The sequence below is a fragment of the Prinia subflava genome, chromosome Z, assembly GCF_021018805.1.
Source record: "Prinia subflava isolate CZ2003 ecotype Zambia chromosome Z, Cam_Psub_1.2, whole genome shotgun sequence".
In the NCBI taxonomy this organism is placed as follows: Eukaryota; Metazoa; Chordata; class Aves; order Passeriformes; family Cisticolidae; genus Prinia; species Prinia subflava.
In genome coordinates this window covers 100032254-100045210 of record NC_086283.1, presented here as the reverse complement: position 1 = coordinate 100045210, position 12957 = coordinate 100032254, and the positions used below count along the sequence as shown (strand labels likewise).

Here is a 12957-nt window from a genome sequence, read left to right as displayed (position 1 = left end):
GGGTGCAAACAAACCATATTCATTACACAGACAGCCTCCTCTGCCTCATCTGAACTAGTACATCAATTTAACACATCTGTCCACCCATGTCAGACAAGTCTGGGGAGCATACATGACACTGCTACAGCTACCTACCCTGCTACTTGTCAGATGACTGATTTGCATCTTTACTGAAACCTTGGAAATCTAGACAACAGACTACAGACTGGGATTGTGGGCTTTTCTTGTTGGAAATTCTCCTGGGTATCTGGGACAGGACTTTTGTTGAACATTTGCATGTTCAACAGCCACACTGTTTCCTAATACAGATGTATAATTCTGTTAATACAAGTTAGTATTAGCTCTTGCAATAAGAAACATCCCATACAGAAGGTGCAGACTTGCAAACACCACTGTGACTTTGATTTCACAAGCCAACAACCTTGACCTGTAAAATTCCACCAGCATCAAGGGGCTTACTGCAGAAATATATCAAAAGGGGGAAAGACAGACTTTCAATGTGTAACTCCTACACAGATAAGGTTTAGCTGGGGAGGCTTTCAAAGCTACTTTCAAATACTAGGCAGAGAAGAGAATACCCCCAGGAGGACCATCACCAGAGTCTGCTAGCAGCAGGCACCCACTGCCTGGGAGAAGCAGCTGAGTAGCAAAAGAGCCTGTCTCGAAGGGGACACTTTGCACAGGGACCACTGCACTTTGTGCTCCCTCCTCCGAGGCAGACAGCAAAGAGATTCACATTTATTTTTCCATGGTTCACACCAGGCAGAGAAAGTGCATGCAACTTAGGCATAACAACAATTGCCAACAACGACTGCCATACCACCAACAAGGAGGTATTGTGTAAATGACGAAAACTTACTCTCATTGAGTTCTGAGGACCTTTTAAACACCTGCATTGAATAACAGAATAAAAAAGCGGGGAAGGATTTAATCCAGAGCTGCTGAAGTTTTTAAAACCTGTCAGCCCGACACACATTTTACGCGGCATCGCGAAACTCTGAGCACTCACCAGCTGCAAACTGATGGATGGATCTTTCTCACTCCCATCAGCGGCTCTAATGCCTTGTCAATTATGTGCCGGCAGGGGATCATTTGCACTAAAGAGTGCATATAACACCCCTCCCAGAGCTCAGCTACCCCAGGAGCCGCTCCGCTACACGCCCAGCACTCCCTTTAGTGAAGTTCAGCTTTGTATATCAAAACACAAAATCCCGCCCGGAATGAAACCAGTTGAGATCTTCTCAGGTCAAATGGGCATTGATCAGTTCCCAGTTTTGTCTAGGAACTAGCCTTGAAATAAAACACCACAGGGATTAATACAGCCCGACATTTACACTGACAAGAATTGACACTTCAGCTAGACTGCCCAACGAAAAAAGTTATTCCCACCCTGGATACCGATTGTTTTCTTAGCCCTCAGAATACTGATCTCTCGTTTAGACTTAAGATGATCCACCTACACAGCTACGTAAGAAGTTGCTAAATACACAATTTCGAACAACGCCGTTAAAAAGAAAAAAAAACCCCAAAACATAAAAAAGTTAGAAACGCACACGGCTGAAGCCACTACCATCGGGAAACGCAATTTACACCGAGCCTGACACCACCGGCACAAAATACTCTCGATAAGCAATTTGTCGGCTAGATCATTAATTTTCTAGCTGAATGCAAGCTGGGAAAAGGCCACTGACGGTAGCGTCGGTCCCGACGGGCGCGGAGCACACCGCGCCGGCGGCAGCGCGCCGCGACCAGCGCAGCGCAGCCCGCCCGGGCACGGCTCACCTGCGCTGCCATGACGCGCTGCCGCTCGGCGATTAGGCTGCACTTGTTGCACTGGCAGTCCCGCCACATGCAGAAGCGCTTGTGCCCCTTCAGCGGCGAGGAGTAGCCGTGGTTGCGGCAGCGGGCACACTTGGGCAGTCGCGGCCGCTTCTTTCCCGCTGCGGCGGCGCCCCTGTCCGCCGGGGCGGCCGCCATGGGGGCCGCCGCCTTCCCGAAGCTGCTCGCCTTGTCCCCCGGGCCCGCGACGTCCGGTGGCTTGCTGAAGGCCGGGGTGTCACTGGGCATCGCGGCAAGCGCTGGGGCAGCCGGTGGAGCGGTCCGGGCGGCTCTGCCTCGTCCCGTCCCGCCACCCCGCGCGTTTTGGCGGGCAGCACCAGGCGGGCGTCGCCCCTCCTGCCGCGCCTCCCCCACCCCTGCTCCGGGGGGTCCTTGCGGCCGCGGAATCCTGGCTGCCCCGAGGGAGCGGCCACCCTTCGCTCCGCGCTCCTCCCTCCCCCACCAGGCCGGCCTGAGGCGGGAAAGGCGGGCTCCGTCCAGGCCGGTCCCCGTCGGACGCACGGCGGGGCGGTGGGTGCGGGGCTGGGCGGCCTGACGCCCACAGGGACCGCGGGGCTCGGCCCGCGGGTGGGCAGGGATGGGCAGGCCCCGGGGGCCGCTCCGCGGGCTCTGCCCACCCTCCGTGCCCCTCAGCGGCTACCGCAGGCCGCGTCCGTGGAGGTGATGCTGGACGAGGGCTGCGACAGCGAGGCGGGATCGCTGCAGAGAGGCCGTGTGTAAGCGCAGCGGTGCCCGGGGCTGGGCTGGGCAGGTCGGGGCTGGGCCTGGCCCGGGGAGAGGTGTGGCGCCCGAATTGAACACCCGAGCTCAGCTGCTCTGCCGTGGGGCTGCTGGCGTCCTGCTGGACTGCCACCTCCTGAGGGCTTGCCTCGCACTCGTATCCTACAATGTGTTTAAAGACCCCTTGTTCGACATATGTGTGGGCAGGTTATTCCGGCAGGTGTAAGGGCGAGTGAGAGCACGGTGATAACTCGGTAGCCATCACCCCTGGAGCTGGTGTGGGTGGCAGAGCAGCTGAACTCTGCAGGAGAACACAAGGGAAGATGCTTTTTTCTTCTTTACATAGGCCGCCTTTCCAGCTTGGCACTGTGTGATTTATAAACGCATGCAGCTCTACAGATATTATTTACAGTATTAATATTTCCTCTGTTACACCTTTAAATCTTTCTGGGCTCAACTTTAGATGACGCTATCTTCATGCTGAAATGAAACTATTAAATTACATCTCAATCTAAGATGAATGACAACTGTCAAATGAGTGACTCAACAGAGATGAAGCAGAAAGCACCTGAGATTATGTGAGGCTGATTTATAAAGATTGCATAAAGATTTCTATAACCCCAGCTTCATGACTCAGCATATCAGATGGCAGTAAGTTACAGTAGGTAGAAATTTATTTCTGCTAGAAGAAGCCAAGAAAGGCATCTCTCTCTTTGTGATCAGCTAACTCCAAGCTAATTCTGCTAGGACTGAGCCTCCATGCTGGAAACAGTGAGTGCCTGTCTTAGTCTGAGGAAAGCCCCAGATCCTTGCTGCCTAATGCTTTGCATTAGCTTTTAATAAATGACATTTAAAGGACTTTTTCCATCATAGTACAACATCGGAGACATGGTACTTTTCATCCTCCCGAGAGATACCTCATTCAAACACTCCTATTAAGCTCCAGTCACAAGTCCCAAGTCAGATGTGGTCCACAAGTGAAGGCTGAGCACAAACTGTGTGGGCTTGGTATGACCATCCTTCATCTCACAGCAACTGAAACTTTTCCCTTCCATCACTTTGCTGGGATTGACATTTCTGATGTCTGTAACTGCACATTTTCCCACAAGACAGGATAAGATGAACACAATGTTTAGAGGAACAAAATTAGGATTTACCTTTACGTGTAGTGGTACATATCACTAATATTTAAGGAGGTGAACAATGTAGGCATACATAGCTTTGTATATAAAAATATAAAATTCCTCCCTGAATTAAACCAGCTGAGGTCTTCTCAAGTCATATGGGCATTGATCAGTTTCCAAAATTTTGTCTAGGACCAAGCCTTGAATATCCAGCGAAGTTCAGTGCATAGTGGAGAATACACACAGGAGTGTTTTCAGGTGCTCCCCTACAAATTATCTTTAAGCCAATTGAAAATGCAAAGTAAAAAGTAGCTGGAAGGAGGCTAAATCAAAAGAGCAAGAAAGGAAAAAAAATCCCAACAGAGGTAGGAGAAGAAAGTCATAAATGACAGCGGGGGTGGAAAAGGGGAAAAGAGAAGCACAGTGCATAAAGCAGGCAAAGACAGACAAAGGAAAAATAATAGCAGTCACAAAGTGCTTATATATCTGACATTTCACTAGAAACCAAGTGGGACAGCCAGTCTCAGAGATGAAGTACAGAATGCAGAAAATGCAACAGTCCAGTAAGAACATTCATTTATCACTCTTTCACATAATTAGTATTTTCTACTACTGCCTTTCAGGCTAACTGCATAGATCTGTATTATCCCTAATGTTACATAAACTACTGTACAGAACAAAATATTAATGTTGTTAGTACCCACCTGGCATTTTGTGTTCTGGATGAATACTACCAAAATATTTACATGCCTGATAAATGCAAGTACACTATCAATAATTTAATAATGAGTTGCTTTAGTTTTGCTAGTCCAAGTCACACTTTGAGTATGGTTTAGAGTGCAATGTTTTTCTCCAGTTTTTTAATGGGTATATGGTGAGGTTGACAACACTGTTGGATTTGTCATCTGTGGAGTAGTGAAGCAGTAGGAGATGGTCATAAACTGCCATTAGTCCTAAGACAAATCACAATAATCTCACTGCAAGTCTTCAGGAAATTCATGTAATCATTCATGTAATGCATGTCTGGGCATCTCTGGTTCAAGTCTGTCTGGTGATCATGTCAGTGACTTAAGATTACTGCAGTTTGCCATCACCTTTGGAAATAACTGTAATTAATGTTTCTGGTTACAAAAATAAGACAAATCAAAAAGACATTTGTGCTTTTCTTTTTTCCTTTTGTGTTAACGGATATCTGATAGTTGTCCTTTAGCTGTAACTTTTTCTTCAAAGTCCAAAAAATACCATCTGTTAGTGATGATTTGTCCTTTGCATGCCTTTGGCTGATCCCTTGAACCTGGCAAAAACATTTTATTTGCTAACAAGGTTATCGTTTTGAAGGATAGACAGGAGCAAGACATGATCCCACCACCACATTTGGTATGACTTAGCAAGCCAGTGGAGAAATGCAAAAAAAGTTTATTTCCAACACTGTGTTCTAGGGTGGCTTTATGATGCTTGTGTCCCAAATTGTCTGTTCTGTTTGTGTTGATAAGTGAAGACCTTCAGTTTCACAGAACTCAGTGGAGTTGAGTGCATTTCATGTTAGAGATCTACTAGACCGGATTCTGTTTAATTTTTTTTTTTTTTTGGTAGGGGTGTTTTTTCTGTCAGTGGGTCAGATCAGAGAGTTTTTGAGTTATTTTCGACTCTAACAGATCATTTTATAGACTGTATCCCCAGGGCTTGTTGTGCTCCCATGTTGCTATGAATTTTCCTAGTTTGCTGAGCGTTCATATTAAAGGAGAAACGTGCAGTTTCTCACGCTGGTGAATTGTAAACACAGGACTATGTTTTGTAAATATTGGCAATGTTATGAATACTTTCTTCAAGACAAGGGGAGGTTGAATGACAGCCTCCTAGACTAATGTGACAAGAGAGGTAGCGATACCCTTCTCCAATCCATAGTCACCTTGCCACAGATATATAATAGAAAAATAAACTAAGGGCAGGGTCTTCTGCCCTGCTGCTCTGTTGCAGCCAGATCTGTGTCCCCAGTCTGTGTTCCTGGTTGGGCCTCCACGGTAATACTCCCAAAAGAGCCTCAGCTGCAGGAGTGTTAAGGGACAGAGGATAAAGCATGCACACTGCCAGTCTGTATTGTCTGAAAACATCAACGTGTCCATAAACACTCTGGGCATTTTGAACAAAATATCAAAGACAGAAGAGGGAGTCAAGCAAAGGAGGGAAACCATGCCAGCACATTCCCTGAGGCACTGATAGGAGTTGGGAGGCTCCTCAGTGTTCAGCCTCAGTGCTTGCCTGCAGCTTTGGTGTCCAGGCTGCCCTAGAGCCATCAGCTGAGCAGAATAAACAGGAGTGGAGCTCCCCTCATCTCTGCTCCTCCAGCTGTGCCAGTCTGCACATGTGTTTACTCACGGGAGTCATCAGCTGGATTTCAGCTGGATTTCAGCTTACTTGTCTGAGCAGGTGCCCACGAAAGTGTGTTTGCTGGAGTGACAGACGTCATCACAAGTAAAACACTTGAAAACATACTACAAGAAAAATCCAGTAGGTGGCATAAATAAGCCGTGCATTTTTTATTTATTTTTTTACTTTCATTTGTACGGGTGTGCCATTCTCTTTCATTCATTCCTTATTTTAATCCTCCTCTAACTTAAAGAGAAACTGAAGTTTTGTCAATTGGCTCTTAAAACACAATCCCCCAGGCAAAGTTTTGTATACGAAGCAGAGGATTTCTTGATGCTTTCTGGTAGCATATAGGTTTTTGGGTTGTTTTTTTCTTTTTTTTTTCTCCCGCCTCTGTATTTATCTTTTTAATAGTTTCTGTTTTCAGGCTGTACTACCTGCAAGTCTTTTACTGCCTACACCTCAACAGAGGGAATGGTTCTTATTGGACATATATCTGGACCCAAACCTTGCCTTGAAATGCTCAGTATTTACAAGATTTTAAAGTTGGCCTTGCAGCTGCTCTCTCAGACACTTCTCTGAGAGAATATGTAGAGTATTGGCACAAGGAGCATTACTCCAAATCAGTGAAATCTGATAAACCACTGATGGCCTTTGCTAAAAGGAATTTCAGTCAAGCTGAATCTTCCATTCAGACTTAAGGTTTTAAGTGCTTCAGTCTTCCTTGCTCCAAAAACGTTTCTATGGCATGGGCATTTAGGGATAAGGAGTTTCAGTGTGCTACTTCGTTCTCTTCTACTGAAACTCATTTATCCTTTGAGATTGGTGGGGTTTTTTTATTTTGTTTGTTTTTATTTTTGTTTTGGCGGTTTTTGGTTTTTTCACTCCTGTGCCCAGGGCTCCACTCTTACCAAGTGAGCAACTACAGCAATTTATAGTGCTGCCACCATTTGGCTGTTTCCTGCCTTTCCTCGGTGAAAGTAAGGAGAGTACTCGGGGTGGTGGCCCACAGCTTGCCAGCAAGTGACAAAGCTGCTGTGCCCATCTCCACTTACAAGGACCCCTGGTTGTTAGCAAGGCAGGACAAAGTGTGTACACTCTTCAGCACCCTCAGTTCACGTTCTTTTCTTTTGGTACAAATCCTAACCCATTGGGAAGATAGGATGTCAGGGGACCCTTCTCCAAAGGGAGCAAGAAGGAATGTTGGCAGGGGGCAGGGAGCAGCATCATGTGAATCCCAAGGTGGGGAACATAAGAGGTGACATGCCTTAATGGCCACTGAAGCAGTGTGTTTATTTACACTCTGTTTATTGGTGTTCTCCCAATAAGCATGGGGAAGAGAACCTTCACATCAATAACTTCAGATGAGCCACAGCTGAGAACAGCCACCAGCGATGGGTGCTAAGCAGAAACGTTTGTTTGCAAGATACACACTAATCAGAATATAGAGTTAAATGGTCCAAATGTCAGGGCTATGGTAAAAATTACTTAAGGAAAAATAAGGAGAACTCTGTGTGTTACAACCAATGGCTCTTCCCCTTCGTGGCTGTGAGCCCAGCCAATAAGATTGGCCCACACTGCTCAATAAAAACAGGATTCACTGGGAACAAAATTCATGTCGCTACATTATGCCAAATGTAATACAAAACCAAAGTAGTTTTCAAGTTCAGTGAAGCAAATAGAATGAAGATACTTTAAAAGTGTTTACCATGTTTCCCCTCTGACTACTTTTAACTAGTAACATGCATAAAGAAGGGGAAAACATTACCATTTTTTACACTAACACCTACATTCTTCCTTTCCTCATTTGTTCATGCAAATCGGAATAATTTCATTGCAGACATAAAGGCCGAAGAAAAAACACTGTCAGGTCCTTGGAAATTTCAATCATTGTTAATAATTGACTTGGATAGCTATTTGAAAGCATTATTAGGTCCAACGTATAAAATAGAAGTTAAAAAGTGAGTGTGGAGAAAACCACTGAACTGCTTCTTCTCAGTATTCATTGTTCATTTTAGGCACAGTTGAAAATTAATTGGATCCAGTGACTTAGAACATTGAAGACTGTTGCATGACTCATTAAGCTGACATTTCTAACATTCCTAATTCACACAGTAAGAATGATAGAGTCACATAAGCCATCTATACATTTGAGATCCTTCATCAGGGTAGGACTACTGAAGAGAATGCCCTTAGTTCTGAATATCATCATCAATTCAGCTCCAAGACATTTGTAATGGAGCTGAGTTTGATAGACTGCCAGAATATGAAAAACTAAGCTCCAGCATCTTAAAAATAGGCAACACAATTAATTGCTAATTTTTATTTATGGTCTTTAATGTTTTAATGGATACAGTTAAATTTCCGCTTCACTGAGCAAACTAATTGGTATTTAAAGGAAGAAATAGATCATTTCAAATTATAATGCACTTGCTTTATTATCTATGCCTTCTCTAAATGGTGCAAGTTTTTATTATTTTGCATTCTCGATCTTCAGAAACTTAAAACTGTTGAAACTCTGTAATTCTGAAGGATGGTTACAGCTGAGGTAAGGGAAGGGGTAGGTTTTGCTATGTCAATTCACTATCCATCCATTTTTTTATTTGTTATTGTTATTTGTTGGTCCTAATTTTGATGCTCAGTAGAAGGAAAATATTGTTACAACACTTCCTTCTGATGTATTTTCATCTTTTTTCCTTAAGCCTAGATAAATATATTTTTCACGTAATGTACTGCTCTGAGGGGAGCATTCTGTGAGACTCCCCATTAAAATCAGTGAATGACCAGCACACATGCTTGAGAGCAAAGTCCTGGGCTGCCCTTTGCCCATTTTCTGCTGTTTCCTGTAGGAAGCCTTTCAGATTCACTGAGTCCATCAGGGGTCTCAGAACAGCCTCTGGTGCCTTGAGAGGCTACCTAGAATAGAGTCTAGGCAGTGTTAAAGGAATAAAGTAGATGTTTATTAAAAAGGCCTTCAAAGGATACACTTTGGGCAGTACAACAGCCTGGCCAAGGCTACATCCAAGATGGACAACGAGGTTTCACACTTTTATGAGTTTTGGTCCATTTATGTATTGGGGTTAATTGTCCAATTACAGCTTCAGGTTATGAAGTCCCATCCTCTCAGATTGCTCTTCTCAATTTGCTATTGTCTATACTTTTGGGGCCTGAAGCTGCAATGGTGTCTTTATTTCTAGGGCTGGAAAAGGATTATTTTGTCTAACTAAACTAATTCAGTTAGAATTAAATGTTCTAACTAAACTGAGGAGAACTTGCTAACACTTTATATAGAAGTTCAGAGTTATACACTAATGCACTACAGAATCTGGAAAATATGACAGCTAAAACTGAAGGCATCACCTCCAGAAATAGCTGAGGTCTTCCATATATTTTAATCAAAGTCAAAGGACACTTGTGTGTTGGTCAGCAGTGTTGAGGTTGATGATCTCTGTACACCATATATGCACATTGGGTAATTAAGAGTAATTACGAGTGAGAAGCTGGTAAGAAAGATCACACACTGTTAAAAATTATTTCAGCTGTCAAGCTAATAATTTTTATTAGGCTGGCTTTGTCTAGACACTGAGATACCTTAAAAGGTGAAGGAAACATTGTATAAAACTAATTAGACACCTTCATTTTCTGAAATTCATATGCAGACAGGGCCATTTGCAGATGCCAGAATGAAGGTGTTCTGAGCCCAGCTCAGTCATCGCAGCTAAGTGCATGAAAATATTCACGTGGTTTGAGTAAAATATTGTTAAATATCCTCAGAGTTTGAAATTGTAACAGGCAGCACATGATGGCGTTGAGAACAAAGAGTATCTTCTCTGCATGGTTGCTTAAGTCATTATTTTCTCTTACCTGTTTTCAAGAAACCAAGGCATGGAGATTGCCTTATCACTGGAAGGCAGTTTCTGTGAATTCACAATAATGCCATCTAGGAAGATTGTTCATTAGGCACCTCAGGTAAGGAGGGTACACCTCTAGTACTGCATGAGTCTCTGTTATAAACATAATAGCCCATAATTCCTCTCTGCAGGACTCACTGTCTGAATGATACATACCTTAAATACCTGCCTGGATACTCACTTTGCTTTATGGCCCATCAGCTTGCTGATGTTCTGGTCCTCTGGGTGAAGAACACATACCGACTTCGAGTAGCTGTTTATTCTTATGTGCTGCAGTGAGATCCGTTCTATCTTTTTTCAAAACAAAATTGAGGAATAAACTGAGAATTACACATAGGGATACATATATATTCCTTTTTTTATTTTTTCGAGAAGAATACTCACTTGGTTACAATCATGATATTTTAAGGTAGGAGCTGTTATCAAGGGTGGCAATGTTATTAACAAAGAGTATCTTGTACTTACCTTTTATTGCCATTCAAAAAGATATGTAAAATAATTGTTATTATCAACATTAACTTCTAGGGGGCACTGATTAACTTCCTAAGATGGTCAAAATAACTGATGTCCCAAACCAAGTCATATGAGATTGCACTTTAGAATCATACTTTAGAAGCGGACCAGTGATGTTGGTAAAGGGCAACAGTGGAACACTGAAATTCAGAAGTGGCCTCAAAATACTTGTTAATACAACCCTTTTCTTAGCAGGGGACAGGAGGAGTGACTTCTGCACACTTAGTTGTTTGGATGCTATTGTAGTAGTAGGAAACACAACCTCAGTATGATGTGAGACACGTTGGTTTCCTTATTTCAGACACTTTCAGGCAGTCTGTATTACATTTCAGGATGAATTTTTTGGAATAGCTAGTTCCTCAGCTCATGTATTTATGTGTTGGGGAATCATGTCCAGCTCAGCTTGCTTTCATGTTTCTCAATAAAAGTGCATTCCAGCAGCTGACCATTGGAAGCCCTGTTCAGCCCATGGTGATAGCCTGTTTGTCAGGTTTGCTCCTGCCTTTGAAGAACATATTTTCTTGCAGGCTTGAGGAGAATAATACACAAACCTTTCTGCAGTTGAAAAAGAGTTTCAGCCATCATCTTCACTACTGTGAGTAAGGGCAAATGCTCCTTTTGTTCTGCCCTCTGGTGAGGGTGGGGACAGGGGATGACCTGTTTGTGTGAAATATGTCTCCTACACCAGATTCCTTGGCAGGTGGTTTTGTTAGCATCCTGAAGAAAATCATCCTGTAATTTGAAGAGAACTTTAATTTCTAGAGCAGAGATCAATCTCAGAGCCTGGGTAGCCATCCAGCCTTGGATAGGCAGGACAAGTGAAACAAGGCCACCCTCAGAGATTTCTCAGAAGGTAAAATCAGGTTCCTGAACTTCTTCCATGCTGACTTGGTAGAAGAGCTGTAGAAGTCTCATGGTTTAGCACAGGGTGCATGGCAAGGTTTCTTTCTCTGTCTGTGGAGCTTACATTTCTGTTAGCAGTTGTTTTACAATGCTCATCCCTCCTTCCAAAGGTAGTTTTGGGCTACGGGGCACAGCATTTTTCCATCTCCTGACACCAGGTCTTAGGAGAATACTGCTTGGTCTCTTTGCACAGAATTTGAGTAGAAAGCTGTGGGCAACTAATTCAACGTTAAATTAAATAGTTGAGACCAAGATTTGCATATGTCAGATCATACATGCAGCTCTAATATGTCATCAGTTAAAAGGGGATTATTAAAAGAGGAAGAATGAATTAAATAATACCAGAATACTAAAACAAACAAAAACCTCCTCAACTCAACCAATCAGAAAACCCCAACTCAAACCCCAAAAGAAACACATAAACAAAACCCCAAACCCCAACAAACCTCTGTAACTAATTAGTCTCTAGTTCTTTCCCTCTGCATGCCTGCAGCAACGTTGGATTTATCCTGTCTGCAGAGGTCTCCCCACTCCACAGAAAAGTCACAGGGGAGGCTGAGGCAGAGCAGCCAGCATCTGCTAGGTTGCAGCTGTGCTCTGCAGATCTACAGGGCACAGTGGGAAGGCACTGGATTTTTGCCTCCAGCTTAAAGAAGGCATTCACAGTCACATCTATAGTGCGTTTTCAGAAACTCACACACATCCCCATTTTCATATGAGTATGTCTCTTCTTTGTTTTTAATTCTTAACCATGTTCTGACCAAGTATGAGTTATGTGAAGGCCACAATAGGCAGTCACCGTATGAGACAAAGGTGGGAATAAACTCAGTATTCATTTAAAACCTCACTCAAATTTCCCAAGAACTAAAACCTGTTTCTGCAGAATTAACCTAGAGAATTTTCTGAATCTCTTTGCCTGTCTCTTTGCAAACCATCTGCATGGCCTATTTCAGCACTCACATAATGTGAGATGTTCTAAATTCTTTATTTACAGGATTTATCTCTTACCAAAACAAAACTACCCTTTTAAACTTCCTCCTTATTTTCAGTTTCCAACTTTTTAGCAGCTGTTGTTTGTTCTGTTGAGGGTGGCAGACTTTGGACCTGTGTGCAGGGAAACTGTGGCTGTAAATGGTGTCAAGTTGCATTACATCTTCCAGTGTCAGGTGCCTCTGCTCCATCTGAAATGGACAAAAAATGCACAGACCTTTTTTTTGTTCTCATCACACCGCCAGTTCTTGTTTAAGCAAGTTAAACAAGAACTCTGTCAAGTTCTCTTTCAGCATTACAGATTTCTAACTTTCTATCGTGCCCACAAATTCATAATCTTTTTCCTCAGTTGCTTCAATCTGGTTTTGCTGAAAGGAGCCTCATTTTGTCATGCTGTGTTTCTAATCTCTCCCAGTCTCTTTGTACAGCTGTCCCAAACCAGCTTCCACTGCAGAAGGCAGTAACATGCTTCTTGCTCCTCCTGCTAGGCTAGTGATGCAGAGTAGGCCACCACAATAAAGGACCTGTGAACAGATGTATCTGGTTTGACTGGAAAATTCTCATGATAAATTTGCAAGAATGAGTGCGTG

General features: G+C 43.5%; 1 protein-coding gene across 1 annotated transcript in view; it reads right to left on the bottom strand.

The window, feature by feature from the left end:
- Positions 1-2426, bottom strand: part of DMRT1 (doublesex and mab-3 related transcription factor 1) — a 62157-nt gene extending 59731 nt beyond the window's left edge. The window contains exon 1 of the mRNA XM_063423462.1: positions 1783-2426. Coding sequence (XP_063279532.1) covers positions 1783-2067 — 285 coding nt within the window. The 5' untranslated portion in view covers positions 2068-2426. The remainder of the gene's footprint in view (positions 1-1782) is intronic.
- Positions 2427-12957: the final 10531 nt, after the last annotated feature.